General features: G+C 53.5%; 1 protein-coding gene across 1 annotated transcript; it reads right to left on the bottom strand.

The window, feature by feature from the left end:
- Nucleotides 1–11,851: 11,851 nt before the first annotated feature.
- On the bottom strand, nt 11,852–12,524 carry LOC113622390 (protein BEX1-like). Its single transcript, XM_027110692.1, has one exon. The coding sequence runs from the start codon at nt 12,506–12,508 to the stop codon at nt 12,107–12,109; it is 402 nt and encodes a 133-aa protein (XP_026966493.1). The 5' UTR covers nt 12,509–12,524; the 3' UTR covers nt 11,852–12,106.
- Nucleotides 12,525–24,754: the final 12,230 nt, after the last annotated feature.

Genomic DNA, 24,754 nt, shown 5'->3' on the forward strand with positions numbered 1-24,754 from the left:
CCAATGTTAACTCATCCCTCAACTCTCAGCTCAAATGCTTCCTTCTCTGTGAAGCCTTCCCTGACTCCTGCTGGCAGCCTGGGGGGCTCCTTCTGTGTTTCCTCTGGGTCTTAGATGAGCCACTGCAACCTGCACCAGACTGGGTGTGGAACGGTGGCTTTGCCGGTTGTTCATCTAGATTCTGAGCTCCCAGGAGTCAGGGACTGTTTGATCCTCTGCTGTATTTCTAGTGCCCAGCTGCAGCTCAGAGAAGGGTGTGTCCAGGGTTTCTGAACAAATGAATGAAGGAACGAACGTCATCATCATCGTCATCGTCACAATGGCTACCCTTTGTTTTGCACATCCTCGATGTTAAACCAAACACTTTATTCTCAGAGCAATCTATGAGGCTGACTCTGTCAGTGCCCATTTCACAGCTGAGAAAACAAAGGCAAGGTCATACAGCCGGTAAGGCGTTCCAACCCAAGTCTGTTTGTCTCCAACACAGTCACAAGAAGCTTTTCTGTCAGTAGGCATCACAAAGTGCAAGGGAGCCTGGGAGCCAGCTCTGCTCGTGGCTCAAGGAGAACTTCTAGAAGAGGCCCTTTTGAGCTAAGACCTGCAGGATGAGTGGGAATTCGACAAGGAGGCCCGCTGCAGGCCTTGTTCCCTCCCCTCTCCAAGAAGCCTTGCTGACTCCCCAGCCCCTCCCACTTCCCATCTCTGAGGGCTGGAGAACTTCCAGCCAGCTGTCCTGTGCCGCTTCCCACAGCCTGGGCCTTAGAGTCTGGCCCCCTCCCCATGTGATCACGAGCAATCCCCTCACAACTCTGTAAGGTGACGTCATAATGCAGCGGTGACGTTATAACGCACCGACAGGAAACTAAAGCCCAGAAGGGGCGTGGCTTGCCCCAAGCCTCACAGCCGGTTAGTGGCAAGACTCAAACTCGGCTTCATAATGGTAATATCAGACCCATTCGGGTGCTTGAGTATGCTCCAAGGACAGCACTGGGCACCGAGGAAGAAGATTCTAGAGCTGCCTCTGCTGTGCTGCCTCATCTGTGGCCTCGAGCAGGTCTCCTCTCCCAAAACCCCAGCCTGCCCTCTCTAGAGAAGGAGAGTCACTGAAGGGGAATCGGACTTTGTGGTGTCTGAGGTGCCTGGGAATTGACATCACCTTGTCCCTGCTCAGCCCTGCCAAACTGCAGTGCCGAACATTAGCGTCTCCATTTGGCAGGTGGGGAAACTGAGGCCCTGGGGGATAACATGACCAGAGCACCAGAACATGCCCAGAAGAGGAAGCCCAGGTGTGGCAAGGACCGGACCCTGAGCCCTGAGGGGCAGTGAGGGTGCCGGGTTTAGTGTGGAGCAGTGCAGAGGGATCGGGGATAGAGTGTCTGCCTCAGATCTGGACAAGGCACCCCTGTGGCAGAGGGAGCAGGTGGACAGATGGCCAGACGCTGAGGGTCAGACAAAGTTCAGTAGCATCTAGTCTAAGTCATAGATGATCTCCCTGCCAGGTGTTGTCTGGCTCTGTCTTGCATACCTCCAGTGGCATAAAGCTCACTACCTCTCAATACCGCTCATCTGATGGTTGGACTGTTCTGATTTTAGTTCATTCAGAGGAAGCATTTTCTATGAAGAAGCAACAAGGAACATCTATGTGAAGAGGCTGGGAGCCACAGGAAGGCGCTGGAAGCTGTGAACCTCATCATAGAGAGCTTAGGCTTGTCTGACACCCAGCGACTATCATGAAATCGGCACTCCCAGGGTCCCCTCCCTTTTGGCAGTAACCGCAGACACGTATGCAGTACCTGACGGTTTACATTTGTCCAGATGCATCCTTCTAACCAGCTTGCCAGGTGGCCAGGCAGGAATGATCAGGCAGCCAAGGAGGAGGAGAAGTAGGGGTCCAGAGAAGGTGAGGGCCTGCTCTGCCCAGGTTGCTCAGCCAGCGAGAGGCCACGCCAGGACCAGACTCCGCTCTCCACTGCCCGGTGCTGCTGCCACAGTGCTGAGAAGCCACCCATGTAGGGTGCCTGCCACAAAGAACATTCTGGGCCACTTCCAAATTTGGAGTGGGGCACCCCTGAGCCCCTTGGAATTCCAGGCTCTGCTATTTTTAGGCCGATCAGCTGTTCCACCCCTGCTCCCCTACCCTAGGCCCCCCAAGCAGATTTCCCAAGCAATCAAATCCATGTGTCGCCAGTTCCGGGCCCGGTGCTTTGCGAGGTGAGCCTTGGATGCTCCGACGCCACCAAAGGGTGCAGGCCCCGCCCAGACTGGAACAGCTCTGCTTTTCCTGATGGGCCGGACCCAGAATTGCCTGCCTCGCTCTCTCGTGGGGCCAGACTCTAGATACCCCAAAGCCCTTCCACGCCTCCCAGGAACCTCCAGAAACTAGCCTACTGGACAGAGAAGCTGACTGAGAACCACAGAGAGGTGCGGACACGTGCTGATGTCGTGGCCCAGGTTCTCCCAGGCCCCACAAAGCCCATCTAATTGCTTCCCGCCTGAGCTGAGCTGGGAAGGACCGGTGGAGGCTTCTGCTCTTCCTGCTTCCGCAGGTCGTGGCCTGGTGCCGAGAGAGTAACACAGTCCCACACAGACCCGGAATCAAATCCCTGCTCAGCCACTTGTAGCTATAAGACCTCGAGCCAGGGCCTGCACCCCACCGAGTCCATCCCCTCATCTCTGTATCGTAGATAATAATAGGACCTCATCCATATCGTGGTTGTGAGGTTTCAACGACAACATGCATGTAAAAGGCTTCACACAGGATGCAGAAGGGAGCTGGCATCGTGGACATTTTTAGCTATTATTACTTCTTAATGACATAAAGAGAGGGGCAGAGGTCTTGTTGAATTATCACAAAAAGGGGAGGGAGGAGGCAAGTTTGTTCCTGGAGCTTTGCAGGTGGAGGAGCAACGACATGATCACCGTCGCCCTCAGCACTGTCCCTTGTCTTGTCCTTGTCTGAAGCCCCGCTCCCTGGCAGTGCAGTCCTTAGGGACTCAGGCTGTGCCCACTCCTGCGGCCCCCGCTGCCCGGACCACTAACTCTTCCCTGGACCTCAGCTCCCCAGTTCAATGAGGGCAGGAACCTCGGCCCCAACCTACCCACAGCCCCACAGGATCAGGTATACAGCAGGCATTCCAGAACCGCAGAACACTGGACTTCTGGAAGGGCACAGAGAAGGTGAAAGGTCGCAGGCTTTGTAATACTACAGAGCTGGTTTCAATCTCAGCCTCACCACTTCCTAGCTACGTGGCTTCCAGCATGTCCCTTAATCTCTCTGGGACTCTATCTCCTTACCTGTAAAATGGGGGTGAGAATAGCACCTACAAGGATAGTTGTGCAGGTTAAAGAAAGCAGACATAAGGCCCTTCATAAACATGAAGATCTGCGTCCCAGGCAGTCAACTCAATGGCTTTGAGGACCATAGCAACCCCACAAGCAAATGGAAACCTGAAGAGGAAAGGGCTCCTCCAAGGTCACACAGAGAATGTCAAACTAAGACCCAAGAATAAGTGGAGCTTTTCCACAAACAATGAGCAGAATCTATAACAAATGCAATAAAAGAAAAATACCGGAGGGACTTCCCTGGTGGCGCAGTGGTTAAGAATCCACCTGCCAATGCAGGGGACACGGATTCGAGCCCTGGTCCAGGAAGATCCCACATGCCTCAGAGCAACTAAGCCTGTGCACCACAACTACTGCGCCTGCGCTCTAGAGCCCATGAGCCACAACTACTGAGCCCACGCGCCATAACTACTGAAGCCCTTGCGCCTAGAGCCCGTGCTCTGCAACAAGAGAAGCCACCGCAATGAGAAGCCCATGCACTGCAACGAAGAGTAGCCCCACTCGCTGCAACTAGAGAAAGCCCAAGGGCAGGCTTTTTATAAATTTGTAGGTAAATTTATAAAAAGGAAAAAAATATTTCTAAGAAAAATACTGGAGGCTTCTCCATGGTCCAAAAAGGCTATGAGGCCAATCGGGGAAGAAGGCTTTCTGGGCAGGCTGTACACACAGAGTCCCTGGGACAGCATCTGCACAGCCAGGGCCCACTGCCCATGGCCAGCGCACGTGCAGCGCCAACGTGTCAGGACTTAACCACAGCCCCCGCCATGAGAACCAGCCACCTCCCTCTACCAGACACCGCTAATTCTTCCAATGTGGCTGAGAGCTAATGAGACTCTTAGGGAGGGAGTAGGGAGGAATGCGACCACCTCTGCTGACAGCCTGCCCATCAAGGACACTCTCCTGGCAGGGACCTGGCCCCTGGGCCCAGAGAGGCTGTGCGGCCAGCTCCCAGCTCCCAGTGACATGTTGCAGGCACTGGGGGGATGCCTGACCCCTGTCACTCAGAGGGGCACTAGGAACCGCCACAGCGGGCCAGAACCAGGAAAGGATGGGCCAGTCCAGCCAGCCAGCAGAGGTCTGGTGACTCTGGAGTAGGCCTGAGCAGGAAAATAACAAACTCCCCACCATCCGATCCCCACCCAACCCCAGTGTCCGGACAGCGCAGCCGATGGGCCTTGGTACAGCAGGGCTAGCTGGGCTGGCTGGGCAGGTTTGGGGAGGAAAAGATGGACAGGGAGGTCAGTGATTCAGAGCTGACGGCCCAGGTGGCAGGTCTCCACGGGCAGCTCCCCAGTGAGTGAGACCATGTGGATCACTAACTGGCGTGAGAAGATCAGACTTCTGTTTCAAGGCTGCCCCTCCATCCTCCTCTCCCCCATCCCCCTCCTTCATCCCTTCCCCCTCCCCCATCCCCCCACCCCCACGCCCACCGCCCCATGCCTGCTGTGTAATCCTGGGTTGGAGGCAATCTCTCTGGATCTCTGAAGAGGGAGCGAGAATAAGATTAAGATCCCAAAGGGAAGAAGGTATCAGAGGCAAATATTTGCCATGCAGGCTCTTTACTCTGGTTCAAACTGTCCCAGAAAGCTGAGGATGAATTATGATTTGAGTTGGGCTCAACAGCTGTGAACGCAGAGAGCAACCACTGATGCTGAGGGCTGGGTAATGCTGAGGACACGCAGATGGATCAGCTGTAGTCATCACTTTTCAGGACCTCCCTGTCTAGCTAAGGACTCGTGACGAAAGGGACCGACGTTGTCCAGGAAGAAATAGGGAGGGGAAGTCAGTTTCCACAAGGGAAGGGACCTGTAGGAGACGGCAGTTGAGCCAGACCATAAACGGTATGGTCTTTCTCTGGTGCCTGGCATATAGCAGGGGCACAAAGGATGCATGGATGGGTAGATGGGCGGGAGGGATGGTGAATGGGGGAGTGGATGGAGGATGGATGGATGGATGAATGGATAAATGAGTGGAAGGATGGATAGAAGGAAGGAAAGATGATGGATAGATGGATGGATGGATGGATGTTGGATAGTCAGGTGACTGAGCAGATGTGAGCACAAAGTATTGTTTCGTTCAATTTATTCTTACAACAAGCCTCCCAGGTATAAGGATGGAAGTGGCAGCCCCTTGCTCCGAGGCTGAGAGAGGGAAAGCGACTTGTTTAAGGTGACGGAGTAAATTAGTGACAAAGCCAAGACCAGAATTCAAGGCTCCTGCCTCCTATCCAGTACTCTTTCCACTCCGTCACACCCACTAATTCTCTTCTCCTATTCCCCTCCTCCTCCACATAAATATTTGTGTAAAGAAGAAAGAAAAGGAAGAGAGAGGAGGGAGGGAGAGAGAGCGGGAGGCAGGGAACCATCATGATTTTGTGCTAAAGGTCCTGAGTTCTGGCTCGCAAGTCATTTCATTTGTCTTGGCCTTTTTCGCGGGTAAAATGGGCTGTGAACATCTCCTTAGGTCACAGGCAGGAAAAGTGTTGTGAAAGCAGGAAAAGCCCCTACAGATGGGAGGGGAGGGAAGGGAGTCACTTTTTTCATGGCTCTTCACAGACTGAGCAGTGCCCCCTGGCTTCCAAACAGAAGTGAGTCCAAGGGCCAGGTCAGAAGAACAACCCCATTGACTCCCAGACCTCCACATCAGCGTGGAAGCTGGGAGGTTGGGGGTAGGGGGATGGGGTGTCAGATGAATAAGAATAAACACGCTGGGCTCTGAGCTCTGAGGCAGCGAGGAGAGCAGGCAGAGCTGAGCAGACACCACCAACTCTCAGCTGCCCAGGTCAGCAAGTGGGGCGGAGCAGGAAGTGTCCACAGCAGCAAGAAAGCTTCCATCCCGCAACTGCCCCATTTCTAGGTGACTTCTACGCTCATTCACTCATTCATTCATTCATTTCCTGAGGGAAGGAAAGGGAGTGTCCAGGTACTGAACAGGTGTCATGGGCAGACCTCGCACGAGATTTTGACAAAGGTTTTCCCATCCGATGCTCACCACATAGCAGTGCCCGGAAACGGCAATGATGGGTATCCCCGTTGCTAAGGAGATGCTCTGGCCTTCGAGTCCAGAATCGCAGCTTCAAGTTGCCCTTTTGGACACTGCCCAGTCCTTTACTCTCTCTCTCTGGGCCTCAATTCCTTCGCCTGCGAAATAAGGAGAAGAATGTTTCTTCTGCCTGCGATGGGCAGTTATCAGCATGAGGTGGTGCGAGCCCAGCCACTGCCCCCCAGACGAGGCCCCATTGCCCAGGCAGAGCAGGAGGTGCCTGGGTGGGCCCCACACAGAGAGGCCTTCCCTGCCCCGGGGTGAGTGGAGTCGGAGCAAGCGTCCCCCGGCCTGTGAGGGTCCAGAGGGCATGGCCTGTTCACTGGAGCGTGGAGATATGAAGGCACCCGTTCTACTTTGTGCAACTGAGTACAGTGATGCTTGCCCCAGAGTTGAAGTGGACCCACCCTCCGCTCCTATTGCTCTTCCTCTCCTCATAATGACACGGTGGTTTCAGTGTGGACGCTGGAGCCAAGTGCCTGGGGTAGAATCCAGACTTTGCCCCTTCTTAGCTGTGTGACCCCAAGCAAGTTGCCTAATCTCTCTGTGCCTCAATCTCTTAATGTGTAAAATGGGGATAATGACGGGGCCTGCCTCATAGAGCCATCACAAGGATTCGATGACCTTACATGTGCAAAGGGCCTGGAGCAGCACCCCGCACAAAGGATGCACCATGTAAGGATTTGCTATTAATAAAAATATCACTGAGCCTCCCCCTTGATATGAAGTCCGCCAGGAAGCTTTCCGGACCCCACAGGCTGCTTATACTTCTCCTCTTAGCCCCCACAGGCTACTGTGCTTCCCCCTAGCAAGGCTTTTATTCTCCTATAGTTAGGCTTATTCTTGGGCCCATTTTACAGAAAAGGAAACTGAGGCCCGTAGAGGTTAAGTAATTTGTCGCCCTGCCCTGATCTTCCATCCTTGGCTCAGATACCTCCAATAACAGGAAACTCCTTCCCACCCAGCCTGGGGAGGCGGTACCATCTGAGCTGAGTTTTGCAGGATAAGAGTTAACCAGGAGAGAGTTGGGAGCGGGAAAGGCACTGCAGGCAGAGATTCCGCGTGATGAAGCCATGGAGGTGAGAAACACCCTTGTGTGGGAGGAACTTCTAGCAGCTGCTAGTGCTGGAGCACAAAGTGGGGCAGGGGGCTAGCCAGGGACTGGGATGCAGAGGTGGGCTCCACCACATCACAGGGGCCTTGAATCCCAGGCTCAGATGTGATGCTACAGTGACGGGGAAGCCATTAGACCATTTCAGCAGACATGGAAATGGCCAGATTTCTATTTGGGGCCCTCCGTGAGCTATAAACACCATGCAAAGCTAGCTATTATGGCTAATAACGGTTTATCACCCTGAGCCACAATTGCCATTTTCACGTCTATTTCCCGCTAGATCAAGAAGCCAACGAGGGCAGGACCTCTGTGTCCTGTATCTCTGTGCTTGGCACAGAGCGGACACTCGGAAGATGCTGTCGAATTAATTAATTAAAATGAAGCACATGATACCAACTACCGTGAACTGTTTTGCAGAAGAAAATCTTTGGGATCAGGAAGCCTTCAATGCAAACCCCGACGCCAGCTCTTCCTGCAGAATGGCCTTGGCAAGCTGAGTTACATCTCCGAGTGTCCTCCTCAAAATAAGTTCAATAATTCCTTCCCCACACTGTAGAGCGCAGTGGTTAAAGGCAAGAGCTTTAGAGATTGCATTCTCAGGCTTGAACCCTTGGTTCTGCCACTTACTAGCTGTGTGGTCCTGGGTTTTTATTTCCCTCTCTGTGCTTCAATTTCCATCCCTTTAAAATAGTGATGGTGTGACCTGTATCATGGGGTTAGTGTGGGCATTCTGTAAAATCATGGGTGTCTTCAATAAAAATTTTTTTAGAAAGATTCCTTCCTCCCCGGTTATGGTGCCGTTCCAGACACAATGCCCAGCACACACAAAGCCCCTCAGTAAATAACAGCTAAAAGGAAAGCGTGAAGATCCTTGGGCACAAAGCGCCAGAACTGCTGCCTGGTACAGACGTCAGCAAGCAGGAGGGAGAGTGTCAAGGGGCAGAATTTGAAATCTGAGCATCTGGACTTGAATCCTGGCCCTGCTCTTTCCCAGCTGTGCAACCTTAGGGAAGTAAATTAACCTCTCTCGTTCCCTCATCTGTTCAATCTAAGTATTAACAATAATACCAATCTCAAGGACTTGTCGCATGCACTGAAGGAGATCACGGATGTGAAAGTGCTTCATGTATACAAATGTGGGTGACGATTATTATTATCGTGACAGCTCATAAAACCCGGGTGGAGCTTCCTGTTATAAACTAGCTCTCCCTTACTCCGCCCGCAGACCAGGGGCTGGCTCAGTGCTTTGTTCTGGGCATAGCTGGAGGGGCCAACTGGGCTGGGGCAGAGGCCAGGGCTGGCTCCCCGCTCCCACCATCTGCACCGCGGGGTCGGCCCATCTGTCCAGCAGTGGGCACACGTGTGGCCTCATCTGAGGGTGTAGGGTCGTTGGGGTCAAGCAGGAGAAAATTGGGGGCAGATGAGGGGAAGGTTCCAGCTTATTTTTAGAAAAGGGGGAAAGAGGGGAAGACAGGAAGGCCCTTGTTCCTCGGCATTTCCACCATGTGGATGGCAGGCGGGAGGGCAGGCAGGCAGGGTTGGAGACAAAGATGCGTCTGCTCCTGGGGCTGCTGCCACGGCTGTTGCAGGACCTCAGAGGACTGTCGGCGCGGCGTTCTCACTCGCAGCCCTGCCCATGGGAGCCCTTCAGGACCCTGAAGGAGACCGCACCATCTAGAGGGGCTGAGCCCGCAGGGTCCATTTGCACTTTAGGAAGGACCCTCCAACTGCACTGTCAAGGATAGCTCGTGGGGGGGAATCTGGCGCCAGGGAGGCCAGTGGGCGCTCCCAGCACAGGGCCTGGCACACAGGAGACCCGCGAAAGGTACAAGGCCTCTCCTCCTGGCCCTCCCTAAGGTTCTGAGGTCCTGGCACCTCTCCAGGTTAACCTGCCTTGAGTCCCAAGAGGCAGCACAGTGGAGTGAATAAGACGGTGACTCTGGAATGTGAATCCCGGCTCTTCCACTTTCTGGCTGTGTAACTTAGGGCCAGTTGCTTAATCTCTCTGTGCCTCAGTTTTTTTGTCAGTAAGATGGATATAGCCGTAGTTCATACTGCATAGGTGTGTGGTGAAAATAAATATGTGTTAAACACGGAGAGCAGTCAGCTTGTACTCGGCATCCGCTGCTGTTGCCGTCAGCCTACAGTAGGGCATGCACATCTGGGGTGGCCTGGTCCAGGAAGGAGTGAGCTGAGCGTGCACCGGGCTCTCCAGCAGGACCCCTCAATGGGGGAGAGGCAACCAGACTGTGGTGGGCTTGGTGTCAGAGCACAGGCTGGGCCGGGCCAGGGGAGGCGGCAGGCCTGCCCCGCGGCAGTGGGCCAGCCCAAGGCTGGAGGTCCGCAGACACCACGGTGGCTCCCATGGGTGTTTTTGAACAGAGCCCAAAAATGACAGGAATTTTCCAAATCGCCTGTTTTTCCACTCTCAGGGCTCCCAGCTCCCCACGCTCAGATCTAACTCTGAATAGAACTTTGAAATATGTCAAGAACAAGAGAGTGAAAGACCCCAGAGAAGACTGTTAATCCCAAGTCCAGGTGGTGGCACGCTGGCCAGAGCTGCCCGTGGAAAAGGATGAGAGAGGATGCACATGTGGGAGGTGTGTCCTCATACCTGGACACGAGAGCTGGTGTGCACGTCAAGCGGCTATGAGTGTTGGTGCGTGCGAGTGTCTGTGCACCTGATCGCACACTCAGGTCAGCGTGCGCATGCCTGCATCTACCATGGTTGGGTTCCCATGGGAACAGCTGCCCGGCTACAAGACGCACGAGAAATGGCATGGGTCAAGCATTTACCAGCCTGACACACAGTAGGTGTTCATTACCTGTACTCCCCATGTCCACTCTTCTATGCATGTAAATGCAGGGAGCACACCTGCCCACGTGTCTGCTTTGCCTGTGTGTGACAGAGGCGCCTTGGCAGTCACTGGACCTGGGCAAGACGGGAAAGAGAACTGAGGCCTGCCCTGCTTCAGTCTACCTGGTCCTGGGCAGGAAGACCTGCCCCAAGGCATGAGATTCCCACGACGTCAGGGGACTAGGTGAGGCGTGGGGGTTTGCATAAGCGCATCCAGACCACCAGCTCAGCCCCAGCCGAGGTATCCCCAGATGGGCAGCAGGCTCAGCATCCCAAGAGACTGGAGAGCCCTGGGAGGCCACCCACAGCGGCCCAGGGGCATGGACCTGCCTGGGGCCCCACAAGTCCAGGGCTGGGACTGAAACCAGCTGTCTCGATGAAGAGCACAGACTTAGAAACCTGACAGGCCAGGGTCTGAACTGTGGTTCTCTCTTTGACTTGCTGGGTGACCTTGGGCAAGTCATTTCACCACTCCTAGTCTGTTTCCTCAGCGGGAAGTGAGCATTCTAAAGCTCAGGGGTCAGTGCTGGGCTTGATGATCTGGCCCCTGACTCCCACTCCAGTGCTCTGGTTGGGTCCAAAGGAACCTCCCTCCCCTCAGGGGGCAGCTGAAGGCTAAGGGACAGGGTCCCAGGTGCCCCCCAGGAGACTTTCTTCTCTAGGTCACCCTGAGAGGGATCCAGAGCCCTGTCTTGGGAAGTTAGTGACCAAGCCTCTAGCCCCTGCCTGGCCTTAAGCAAGTGTCTGCTCCTCTCTGGGCCTCAGTTTCCCTACCTCTACCAGGAGGGGTAGCTAGGAGATCTCTTGGGAGCCTCCCCATTCCAAAGACCCCTGGCTCCACAGGAGAAGGTAATTGGGAGCAGCTGCCTCGAGAGCGAGCGTGGGAGCATTGGGGAGGGGGTCTCGAGGCTTCCCCAGCCGCCGGACACTGCCCCGTGGTTTATGTCAAATTGTCAGCCCCAATCCTGCTTTCCCCCTGGGCAGGGCCGCCTTCAGTGGGCCTCAGGAGAGGTGGCCTGTCCAGCCGCCGTGTTTACAGTGCTCAGACGCCGCCGGGAACCTGATCTGGGCAGACCAGGGTGGGCCGCCCCATGGGACCCAAGCCGTGTCCACACTCATTTCCCGGAGACTGAACATGGCCTGCCCGCCCGCCTTGCGGAGTCCAGCTGCCCGGCCACCCGCCCACGGAGGGCCCAGCTTCTTGCAGGCAAGCGCCATGGACAACTGCAGAATGCACAAGGGCCCGGGGAGCCAGAGCAGGGCTGCGGGGAGGGGGGTGCAGAGGGAGAGAGGAAGCGGCGTCGCCCTTCCAGACAGGTTCATGCTGCGTCCCCCCAGGCAAGTGTGCTCTCTGCCCCCCTGCCCAGGTGTGTTTACCCTACCGACTTGCTGATGGACTAGCTCTTCCCCACACCCAGTCACCTGGGTCAGAGTCAGCACACTACAGCCCACGGGCCAAATCCGGCACCGCCTGTGAGTGGAGATTGTCTTTTACATTTTTTTTTCTTTTTTAAACTGCTTTATTATCTTCACAATATATAAAGAACATCTCTCCATGCAATAGGTAAAACTCTCCTGCTGACAGAAACTTACAGATTGGGTCAGAAACACAACATTCAATTAGAAGCTGGTAACAGGAGACCCACAAGAAACAAGTAACACCAAAAGGTTTACAACAAAGGTACGTCACAAACATGTAAGTTTAGGAAGCAGGTGTGTCTCCCTACTAACTTCAAGGAAAACATCAGGTTTCAAAGCGTAAGGCAAAACTCATCATGACGGTCACGGTGAGGGGGGTCAGTGCTAACCGCCCGCAGACTATGACTCAACTGCTTTTCCCTCAGCTTTTCCATCAGCTGCCTCCCCTCCTCCCCAACCCTTTCCATATTCTCTTCTCTCGTCCTTGCCTGTGGCTCTTCAAGCCTCTGAGTCATGTCCCATCTGCACTGCAGGATGGGCTGCCTAACACGGAACCTCCTACGATTTCCTCTAGGTACACAATATCCACCAGCTTCCAAAGGGAGGGCGGAAGGCTCTCCTTTATTAGCATCTCGCCCCTTTTCATCAGTGTTTTCATTCTCCTGGTTGGCATTTTCCATGTAGAGATTTCTTACTGCTTGTTCCTCTTTGGACACCATCGCTCCTGGGCCCATCCTCGCTGTCTCCGGCTCCTCCTGATTTTTGCTGCAAGTGCGCCGCGCGACACTCCCACTCGCAGAGCTGCTGCCCCCGCGCCTCGTACTCTTGGGGGCCGACCCCGGCCTGCACTCCCTCAGGGCCACCGGGAGCAGGGACCGAGAAGGGAGCGAGCGACGGCCGGGTCTAACGCTAGCGCGGGACATGCGCAAGTTGGCGCGGGCCGGTTACGTGTGCCCTCTTTTACATTTTTTAATGGTTGGGGGAAAAAATCAAAAGAAGAATATTTTAAGACACATGAAAATTATATGAAATTCAAATTCGTGTCCATAAATGAGGTTTTAGTGGAACACAGCACATTGTTCATCTACGTATGTCTGTGCTTGCTTTCTCCCTGCAATGGCAGAGTTAAACAGTTGTGAAGGAGGCCGTGTGGCCGGCAGAGCTGAGATTATTTACTGTATGGCCCTCCACACAAAACACTTGCCCACCTCTGATCTGAATCATTCGTGAGTGGCAAGTATAAACCTCAGGTGTCAATCTCGGGAACCAGCCTGGGAGTAAAGGGGGCAAGAAACGTCACTTTCTTTGTTTCCTATAACCTAATTTCTTACCCCATGTTTCTGGGGTCAGTCCACGTTTTGGGGATCACATGATGTCAAGCTGCGGGGTGGGGGCAAGGCATTGGCCCACACTGATTGCATCTGAGGCCCCCCCGACATGACCCTGCATGTCTGGCCACCTCCAGGGCACTGTGTCCTGGCTGCACCCCACAGCCCTTCCTCCTGAGGCTCTTATCACCTCCCAGCAAAGCCGCTTAGGACATACAGGACTGGCTGTGCTTCTCCTCTAATCCCCTTTATGTTTCTTCAAGATACTCTGTTGATCCCTCTTCTCCCCTTTACTTCGTCTGTAAACTCTCTCAATTCCACAAGCTCAGAGACTTGGAGAACAAAGGCCAGGAAGGCTTGCAGGCCTTCTGTGTTCTGCCTGTCACATACCTCCCCTGGGGCAATGAGCACAGGCAGGAAGAGGAGATCCCAGGGGAAGAGCAGGGAGACACAGACGGGAACTCCAATCCAGCCAGACATGCATTCATTCACTGCTCTATCCCACTACCCAAACACGCACCCATTCATTCCCCCACTCACTCAGGCCGTTAGTCATCCTTTGTGGAAGAGCCGATGCCCCGCCAGACCCTATAGGAAGGCAGAGGTGAGCACGGCACACCTGGCCCTCACGTTGTCCGTACTCCAGGGCAGTGACTGATGGCAAGCGTTTGCTGCCTCTGCGGGAGGAAACTAGTGCTTATTTGTAGCATTTATTACTTTCTGTGATGTAAATACTCCAACCTGGCCAAGTTCAAGTTGCCCACATGATGTCCCTGACCATGGAGCTGGGAAGAGGTGCATGCTATCAACTCTCAGGAGCCGGCTGCTGCCTGGAGATTCACACACATTAACAGACATCACACACAGCATGATTGGTATGGAATGAGAAAAACAAAAGGGCATGGGGGAACAGAGGAAGAGCACCAATCCTGACTCAGAGGGTCAATCCCGGGGGGCTTCTTAGAGGAGGTGACTTTTAGACTTGGACTCTGAAATAAGACAGCTCCCTGGAAGGGAGGTGGCTTGAGTCCCCAGGATGGCTCTGACCTGCAATAGATTGTGTTCTTGCTCCTGATTGGCTTCCAGTGCCTCCCATGGGAAGTTTACATTAGACTCAGCTGTTGTCCTGCTTTGGCCAGTGGAATGTGAGTGAAGAGCTATGGTGTGGTTCGGCCCTTTCTCTTTTTTTCTCTCTGTACTGAGTATGTCATGTCCCAAGTAGGGACAGCTCCTTCACAAGGATCCTGGAATAAAAAGGATGCATGGAACAGAGCCACAGTCAACCCACAGCCACCACAGACAAAATATAATGTGGGCGAAAAATAAACTTGTTATTGTAGAGCCCCTATTTGGGGCATGCTATAGTGTGTCTGTTACCACAACATAACAGAAAAAAACTGACTGATGTTCGGTCCTTCCCCATCCAGAACTGGCTCATGCCCAAGCATCCCTCCATGAGCCACCAGTTTGGAGCAAAGATTTACCAAACTCAGGCTGCTAAGGCTAGTGAAGGGTCCCTAAATTGTCCAGAATTCTCTACAGTTCCAGCATCATCCCCTGGTCCTGGGAAAAGCAAACGAAACCACTTCATAGCAGTACCTCCAGTTCAGTTCTCCCATCTCACAGCAGCTTTTTGGAAGTGTCTCTCTTGACACCAAAAAGACAAAAACAAAACCAAAAACCTCTTAATTTCAACACAAAGTCATTCCAGACATTGAAATTTCTCTCTTTGAGGAACAGACCAAATTCTGTGCAAAAGAAGAGTCAGGATGAGGTGGACAGGAAGACAGAATCTGCTGGGCAATGCCAAGAACAGAAAGAAAGAGACCACTCCTGCCCCCAGGGAGCACCCAGGCCGGCGGATCAACAGACACATGAACAAGTACGTGCAGTCAAGTGTGGTGGTGCTCACCTGTTGGACGAAGTGCTGTGGAACCACAAAGGAGGCAGCCACTAACTCTACCCAGAAGGCCAGAAATCCTTCTGGAACAAGTCAAGAGATAAAGGGATGGATGGGGGAGGATGGATGGATGATGGATGGATAGACAAAGTAAAATAAAATCTACCTGGAAGGATCAAAGAAACTTTCACATAGGACCCAGACCTGAAAAAAATGAGAATATCACCAGGTAAGGAATATGGACAGAAGAGATGATGTTCTAGACCGAAGTACAGCACGTGAAGGGAGGGAGGCATGTGGTTCACCGCACCTAGGAAAGGAGGGAAGCGAGAAACGCAAAGAGCTTCCCTGGTGGCGCAGTGGTTGAGAGTCCGCCTGCCGATGCAGCGGACACGGGTTCGTGCCCCGGTCCGGGAAGATCCCACATGCCGCGGAGCGGCTGGGCCCGTGAGCCATGGCCGCTGAGCCTGCGGGTCCGGAGCCTGTGCTCCGCAACGGGAGAGGCCGCAACAGTGAGAGGCCCGCGTAAAAAAAAAAAAAAAGAAATGCAAAGAGTCACAGTGGCTTACCACAAAGAGAAGCGACTGGGGAGTCAGACACACTGAGTTCTTATACCAATGGCACCACCTTCTGACTGTGTGACCTCCGGGAACTTGCTTAAGCTCTCTGCGCTTGTGCCACTATTATCAAACCCAGCCCCAATACGGGGGCATGACCCTCCCTCACAAGGTGATTGGAGCGTTCTATGAGACAATGTGAGCAAAGCTCCGGCCCACTGGAATCAGGCAGCTAATGAGGCCTCCCTCGTGTTTCCCTTCCACCAGGACCGCTTCTCCCACGGTCCGGGCCCTGCGCTCGCCCTGCACTCGTAGGGCTCTGCCTCTTGGCTGAGACAACACCTCCTCCCTGTTCTGGGACTCTCCTTCACAAAGCTCTTGCCCCAAGGGTCCTCTCTGCCCTGCGGCCCCTTCAGCCACTCCCCTCCAGCCTCTGCCCTCAGCCACCCCAGGCACGCCTGAGAACAGCCCTGGCTCCAGACCTACAAACACCTTCCCCTCAGGAGCAAACATGTCCAGACGTGGGACCAACCTCAGACACTGGTGAAGAGGGTAGCTCTGGGCAGAGTGAGGCTGCTGGACCTCGTGCCCTTAGGAAGACACAGGCAGCCAAGGAGAGAGAGCAAAGGCCAGATGGAGAGGCCAGCTGGCCAGGACACGTCCTTGGCTCCCACCCTTGTTATTTCACCTGTCCTGGACTGCACTGTCCCTGGGGCTAGTCCCAGTCCTGAGGCCAGTTTCCTGTCCCAACTCCTTCTGGTGCAGCTATCCCCAAGGGGAGACGGAGGAAACCAAACATAATTAACTAAATTTAGAAACAAATTCTTATCATAAATGTTAGGGGCACACAGGCCACGGCCCAGGAAGGGAAATTTGGGATTTGGGAATGTCATTCAAGGCCTTTCACAATTTAGCCTGGTGTTCAGTAGTCAATAAATACTTTTGAGCAAAAGAATGCTTGTCCCTGCTCACCTCCCCTGCAGCTCACGCCCACAGGTCCCATCTCCAGTCCAAAACACCACCCTGTTCTCGACCTGCGATTCACCCTGCCTCCTACAATTGGGCCTTTGCTTGTGCTGTCCCCTCTACCAGGAGCACGTACCCCCCTTCCCTGCCCTTTTTGCCAAAGTCTGCCTCATCCTTCAGGATTAGGCTCAGACGTCCCTCTTTCCAGGAAGACTTACCAGGAAGGTTCCCTTGCACTCCCATGGGACGTCCATACCCCAGTCACAGCACTTGCTGCTTTGGGGTGGGCCTCCGTACATTTCCACACCCCCCCTCCACTGGACTGTGAGTGCCTCCACAGGTAGAAATAGGGCTCCTAGTACTCGGCAAGGGGCCTGGTCCAGAGGAGGAACTCAAAGGGTATTTGGTGAGTGAATACACGTATTTTCAGACCAGATGGTCCCCAGGAGCTGAGTACCCCAGGAGGACACAGGAAGCAAGTCAGGAATTGCAGTTACCCTCCAGGCCACCGGGGGGAGGGTCAGTACAGAAGTTAAGCAGGAATCATGCAGAATGCTCCCTCTCCCCTTTGGTGGCCTGACTCAACCCAAGGAGCAGTAGAGTCTTGGGAGAATCTGAGTTGAATCTGGGGGCACAAAACCCTGTAATACTACAGCCAGAGGATTTTACGTCTTAGGGAGGTTGAGCACCACGCCTGCCCTCATGTAACAGATGGAAATTTTGAGGTCCAGAGACAGGATGTAGGCTGCCAAAGGAAAGAGTTGGAAGCAGAACCCAGATGTTCTGAGGAAGATGGAAAATATTTTGAGGATGAGAGTGTCCAAAGTGATGGACTTCCAGCCTGCATTGCTGCCCGATTGGTCCCCAGATTCTGTTTTATCTCTTCATCCAGACTCCATGCACTCGAAGCTGGCATGCGCTCTTACTTGTCAGACAGATGCTCATTAATCCATTCTGTCTTCCCTCTTAACCTCATTGCGTGCTCTGGACGGCGGGCTCGGATCTTCTGTCCATGACTGGCTGTGTTGCCTCTCCCTTCCTATGCTCTCCGTGTTCTCAACTGCAAACTAGAAGGTGGGCTAGTTCAAGAGGAGCAAATAGGCTTCCTTTCGGTGCCAGCATTCATGGCCTGCTAGCGACTGCTTGAGAAGGACTGTAGGGGCAGGAGTGCTGTGACTGACGTGTGATGCTTATCACGGGCCGGGAGGCAGCCTGGCAGACAGCGGAGGTCCGGAAACCCAGACCCAGGCTGCTACGGCCCCTGACCCCTTTCCACTTCTAGCCATCTAGGTTTCCTGTTTTTCCTGTCTGTGCCGTGAACACTGATAGCAGTACCAAGCTCTGTGCTGAGTACAAAGTATCCAGAGATAATCGGACAAGATCCCTGCCCTTGGGAAGCTCACGGTTGGTGAAACACAGTTGCCCAAATTCACACGCAAACAACCGGAGAAGTCTGAGCTACAGTCTCAGGGACAAAGGGGTTTTAGAGGTCAGGGCTCTGATGCTTCCGTGGCGGCAAGAGCACTCCTGACCAGCAGTTCATCATCCCCTCCCCTCCCCACCGCTCACAGGCACTCCCGTTAGGGAGACTCGCATTTCTTGTGGGCCCAAGCATCACCCAGTGGTTGGTGGTTAAGATTTCAGGCCCCGCAGGCTCTGCCACTTCCCAGTCACGTAATCCCAGGCAAGTTAACCTGGGCAACTTGACCTTGCCGGCTCTCCATTTCTACCTGCACTGTCTCTGGTGGGACTGTCGAGAGGAGAAAATGAGTACAGGTGAGTCACCTGGCACGTAGTAGGCCCCCTTTAAAGGTGAGCTGGCAGGATGACTCCAAGCCAAAGTCTGCCTCCTAAGCTTTCCCCTGGCTTTGCTGTCTGGGAGACACAGACAGTTCTCCTAGGGAATTGGGGACACCAACAGGGCCCCACCAGGTCTTCCCCTGTGGGGACCCCACGTTGGCATCTCCACCTGCTGCTCCCATGAACACTGACTGGCCACGGTGCCCTACTGGGAAGCCAGTGCTCTGGGCCAGCCCCTCAGGGATGGGCCAGCTCCCCAGAGAGAGGAGGATGTGCCGTGCCCCCTGCCTCCCGGCCCGGGCTGCTACCAGCACTCACAGAGGTCCCTTTCCTCCTTGCAACCAACCTGTGCCCGCCCATTCTGTCTGAATATTCACTCTCCCGCCTCCCCCGGAATCATTAAACATTCTGCAGTGGAAATGCAGCCGGTCACGTGGCGAGCACGGCCCGCCAACCTTGGCACTTCTCCTCTGATCTGTTTGTTTTTCTAACATAAAACTAATATGACATAATGGATAATCTAATTTGGAAATTACCATTTGCTTGGCTGGCCCACACTGCCAGCCAATACCAACAGCAAGAGAAATTATTTAAGAATGTTTCTTTTCCTTCAGAACACGGCTGATAATTTATTTTTCCGTCAGAAGATTACTTTTCTCTTTACGACATTTCCTGCCCCGGTGATCCGCGTTAGCGTTCCATCAAATGGTCTGTGCCGAATGTGGGGAGTGGGTCAACGCCAATGGTTCCCTGAATGAAGGGAGGGCTTCTATTACGGTCAGTGGGGGCTCAGACCCGCAGCCGGTCCAGGAGGCAGGCGCCTAGGGGGCTTTTAGTGGCGAGGATTGGGCAGAGCTCAGGAAGTCGCCTGTCCCGTGGTCCTGTAAGCCAGACCTCGAGGCTGCCTGTAGCTCCAGGTACCTCAGAGCCCACTGGCCTTTGGGGGAATGAGTAACGCCCGTTTGGCTTTCCTAGGCAAGAGGGCTTAGCACCAGGGTAGAAGCTAAGCTGAGAGTGTACTTTACTGAAATTCAGGCTTCCAACCTGTCTACACCTGAGTCTCCCCCAGAATGAAGTACCTCTTGTCTTATAGCCACCACAAACCAGGCACACACAGAGGCTCCTTATGCACCGTTGCACCAGGGCCCTGCAGTTCAGGCCAATTCGTTTCTTCATCCCTTCTTTCAATAATTATTGTGAAGGCACAGCTGGCTCCTAAGGTTAGAGCCGGTTTCGAACCCTGGCCCTGCCACTTAACAGCTCTGTGACCTTAGATAACTCTCTTCACCTCTGTGAGCCCCCATAAACTTCATCTGTTAAAGGGGGGTAACAATAGTGCTGACCTCATTGAGCTTTGCAAGATAACGTGTGATGAAGTAGAAAAGGGCTTCTTAGCCCAGTCCTTGGCATGCACTAAAGGCTCAGTAAGGTCACTGTCATTATTGAGCTCCAAACAATGGTGCTCTGGGGGTGGCCAGAGCTCCTGCACTTGGGGAGAGTTCTAGTCCCAGTGAGGGCCTCGGGCCTTGGAAATCGGGCTCGTGCTGTGGGGCTAGTGCCTTACTCTGAGAACTAACTAACCCAACACGTTGAGTTCAGCAGGCTTACCACTAGGTCACTACAGGTATTGAGCAGCCCCACCCCTCACAGTCCAGTCACTGGAGAAAAGTATCCCCGTTCCAACTACTCTGCAATGAGGGACACTGGAGGGGTCATCTTCCCACCCTACCTCAGGCTGGGGCAAGGGACAGAAACAGCTCTCACAGGTCTTCTCCCCCTCCACCCATGACCATTCTCTCCAAGAAACCCTATCTCCAAGTTAGAGAGTTTATTTATCCAATCGAGTGACAGGTCTGCTTTCTTTCTGGATGTCTGAGACTGAAGCGATGGGTGTTCCGGTGAAGCGTAAAGAAGCGAACAGTTCTCTGAGCTGCGTCAACCACCTCTTCTGGCGAAGGCTGGACAGAGCAGAGGTGCTCTCTAAGCACTTGGCTCTGTCATTAATTCAACCCAGTTAAGTGGTTGTTTTGGTTTCATGGTATCGAGGCAACTGGCTCTTCATAGAATTGACTGAATGTTTAGACACAGCCTCTCCTGCTTGAGAGGTTGTTTGACAGAACGGAGTGGGTGTTTTGTTACGGCTTGGTGACCAGGGTGACCTGTGGCTTTTGCTTAGTTTGATCGGGTTGACTGCTTATTTGGCTGTGGTGATTGGTGGTTTCACCAGGTTGACCAGTTGTTCCGTCACGGTTAGACCCATTCAACTGGCTATTTAAGTTGGGTGGGTGTTTTGGCATTCGTTAACAGAGCTGGCTGGGTTTGATTGAACTGACTGGATGTTTGAGTGAATTAACCCAAATATTTTGACATTGTTTGAGGCAGTCGATTGGCTGTTTACAACAGACTGGGTGTGTTGCTATCATCTGACCCAGCTGACCCGTTGTTCTGGCATTGTCTGACCTAATGGCTAGTTGTTGAGTTGGTTCGGCGTTTTGGCTTTGTTTAACTCTAAAGACAGGTTGTTTGTGAATTGTTTGATCAAGCTGATTGCTTGTTTGGCTAAGTTGAACAATTGCTTTCCTATTATTTGACCAAGTTGAGTCGTTATTCACACGGAGGCAATGCATTGTTAAGGTTGGACCCAGTTGTTTTGAAGATACCCATTTCCTGGGCCACGTTGATGGCTTCTTTGGCACTGTTTGGCCCAGCGACTCATATTTAACTGAGTTCACTGGGCGTTTGGGCTCTGCTTGCCTGTTTCAGCTGTCGTTTGGCCAACTTGACTTTGCGTCTCACTGAATTAGGCATTCAGACAGGGTTTCCAAAGATGACCAGGTTTTCACCAAGCTGCCCAGCTGTTTGGTCTCAGACAGGAGCAGCAGTGGCCAGCACAGAGCTGCATTTGCGGAGAAGCCACTCTGGAAGGCTCCCTCATGTGGGAGTGGGAAGAAAAGGGACTTGGAGGACCCCGAGTCTCGAGCTTGGGCTCAGGCAGGTGAGAACAGACAGGCTGGTGGCAGTGCAGCTGCTGCGTGCAAGAGCGCTCAGCAGCTCTGGTCTCCCAGGCCAGGAGATGAATGCATTTGGCAGAACACTTCAAGAATGCAACCTCTGGGTTAAGTGGTTGAAATTAGGCCCAATGGGGCTATTTTCCTGAGAATTTACAGTCGCTCAGCCCCATCAAGGAAGAGTCCCTCCTGCCAACATGGAGATTTGCTCTCAGAACAAGGGGCTTCACTGACAAAAGCACACATCTCCCTGACTCTGCTTAGCCCTGATCTGTGTACCTCTGAGTGGTGACCCCACGGATGCTAATGTCTGTTCTCCCTGTGGGTGGGGGCCTCTCCCCGATACGCACAGGTGACTGGGGGAGGACTTGTCTCCCCGTTGGCTTCCTGAAAGAGGCTTCAGCTGAACTGCCTACGCCGTGTGTGATGCGAGTGGCACCACCAAAGCCTTGATCTTGCTGGCGGGTCATGGGAGCGGAAGTGCTCACATCGTGCACCAGCACGTGAGATATCAGGGCTGTAGGGGGCTGGAGAAGGGAGCTGGACTGATTTCCTCATTTCACACAGGGGAAACTGAGTCCTAGAGAAAGAAAGGGACTTTCTAAGCTGGGCCGTAGGGCACTCCAAATAATTAACCCTTCTCAGTATAGACAGGTTGAAATTGGAAAGCCCTGATCAGGGAGTTTAGGGGAAGTGTCAGTTCTGGTGCAACAGTAAGGAGGAGGAGGGAAAGGAAAGGCTGCAGCCAGGATGGGGCTGAAACGGGAGTCCAGCTCTCGAACTTACTGTGTGACTTAATGCAAGTCCTTTCACGAGACAATGAGTGAACCATGGCTGAAGAAACATCCAAGGTCACAAACTCTGGCCAAAGAGGCTTAAGGGTGCACAGTACCAGGCCTCCCATCTCTGGTTGCATCAATAGGAGTATCACCATCAGAACAAGGGAGTGATGGTCTCACCAGGCCCCACATGGAATTCAAGACCAAGGTTAATGGGCAAATGATAAAGTGGGTCACAACCAAGAAGGAAAGGTTCTCAAAGCCATGTCCTGGGAAAAACTGATGAAGGAGGAAGGGCTGTCTCCCCCAGAGAAGGGAAGGCATGAAAGATGGGGTTAATGTCTGGAAAATGCAGAAGACTTTCAGAGGTTAGGAGAGCAGATAGGCCTAATGAGTGTCAGAGAACAGAGATAAAAACATTACGGCACCCAATAGGTACTTGACAAATATTACTGAATAAAATCCCGAGGAGACAGAATATAAGAAAGAACTTTCTAACAGACAGAGCCACCTCAAGAGAGAGAGAACTCCTTGTCACTGGAGGCTTATAGGCAGAATTCCCATGTTTGATGAACAGGAAGTCAGATGAGTCAGAAACAACAGACTTGTTACCTCCTTGATCAGGAAGCCATACCTTCATTAATACAGCCTCAATTATGTTTCCTTGCTCTGGCATTATCAGCTTATACTGAGCTTGGGTACCACTATGACCGCCAGATTCTTTTTATACAAAGAACTCTGAAACAGACCCCATCACCGTACACTCAGGCAGTCACTTTACAAACTCATGTTTTCAAACACTGAACCTGTAAAATCTGGTTGTGTCAACCAGCACCCCCACTATCCCTTCCAGCTCCATGAAATTAACGGCTGAGAGTAGCCTACGCAGCCCCAGCTGAGGGCAGAGGCTTGCAGCACCTCACTGGAGACCTTCCCTGGATACAGCCTTTCAAGCCCTGAAAGACAAAGAGGGAGAGAACCACTCTGCAACAATCTGACAACTGCAAATTGTTGGTTTTAGAAAGCTGCTGTCCATTTGGCACTGAGTGGCCTGAGTCCCCGAGGCTGGCTCTCAGAAGACATTGGAGGCAGACAGGAAGGGAAGTCAGAAAGACAGCCAGGGCACCGAGCCTCCCACTAGGGACCCCAAGAAAATATTGGTGGGGCATGTGATCAGTCTCCACGGTCCTCAGAAGTCCTGGCCAGACAAAGACATATTGTGGCTCTGCACAGTGGGAGCAAGGGCTGTGGGCCACCCAGACCTTCCATCCAGGCAGCCTGGGGAGGCAGTGCTGGAACGCACAGGGTACCAGCGGGGCCCTACTCACCGCTCCCTCCTTCAGGAAGCTGCGTTTCCAAACAGCTAGGGCCTCATCACACCACGTGTGCGTGCGCACACATGACACCAAGGCCACCCAGGGTCTGGAAAGACAACCTCAGAGGAGAAGGTCGGGCTCACCGTGGACTCTGCTAAGAGGTATTGAGGGCAAAGGCCCCATCACCATGCGAGAGGCAAAGGCTGAGCTCCCAGGCCCACTCCCTGTTAACACGCTGGGAGACCCCAGTTGGGCCATCTGACCTCACTGGGCCTCCTCTTCACTGCTCCTCAAGGAGGGAAAGTCGAGGCTGGGAGGGACCCCACACATCTTGGAGTCCCATGCCCTTGACTCATAGGCAGGAAGACTGAGCCCAACAAGTCAATGGCAGATGTGGGACTGGAGCTCGGTCCCTGTCCCCAGCCCTGGCCCACTCTTTCCACCACACTGTGCTGCCTCTCCAAGCCTGCACACAGTAGGTCATCACCTCTAAAACTCTAGAATCCTGCAGCCCAGAGAGCGTTTGTTAGCTTCCTCGGGCTGCCATAACGGATACCACTAACTGGAGGAGGCTTAAGCGACAGAAATTTATTGTCTCACACCTCTGGAGGCTGCAAGTCCAAGATCAAGGTGTCACAGGGTTGGTCCCTTCTCAGGGCTGTGCGCAAGAATGCGTTCATGCCTCCCTCCTAGCTTCTGGGGGTCTGCTCACAACCTGGGACATTCCTTGGCTTGTAGAAGCCAATCCTCCAGTCTCTGCCTTCGCCTTCACATGGCATTCTCCCTGCATGAGTGTCCACCTCCTAGCTTCCCCTTTTATAAGGATGTCAGTCATGATGGATTAGAGCCCACCCTAAAGACTTCATTTTCACTTAATTACCCCCATAAAGACCCTATCTCCAAATCACATCACATGCTGAAGTCTGACATGGTGGGAAAAGGAGACACTTTGAGGCAGGGAAGCAAGGGCCCCAAATCAAAACCTGCAGGCGCCGCCCTGGGGGGCAGAGGAGGTGCATCTGTGCTGACCTCCATCAGGAGGGTGGGGTCTGTCACAGTGCTACACCGCATCCCCCCACAGAGTTCCAGGACTGGCTGTTCCAGCCCCTGACACACACACAGACACACAGACACACACACACACACACACACACAGACACACACAGACACACACACACACACCCAAGGACCCCACCTTACCTCCTGGGTTCCAAAATGCCACTGTCCTGCCGCCAAGGGGACAGAAACACCGGCTTCCTCACTGACTCTTCACACAAGCCCAGTTGCTCATTCTTGGAGTCATTCACCTCCCCCTTCCTTCCTTCC

The sequence above is a fragment of the Aethalodelphis obliquidens genome, unplaced genomic scaffold (assembly GCF_003676395.1).
Source record: "Aethalodelphis obliquidens isolate GAN/ISIS:26980383/991018 unplaced genomic scaffold, ASM367639v1 scaffold9, whole genome shotgun sequence".
Lineage (NCBI taxonomy): Eukaryota > Metazoa > Chordata > Mammalia > Artiodactyla > Delphinidae > Aethalodelphis > Aethalodelphis obliquidens.

Excerpts from the sequence above, each read along its gene's own strand:
- LOC113622390 (XM_027110692.1), bottom strand. The coding sequence starts at position 12,508 with ATGGGCCCAGGAGCGATGGTGTCCAAAGAGGAACAAGCAGTAAGAAAT.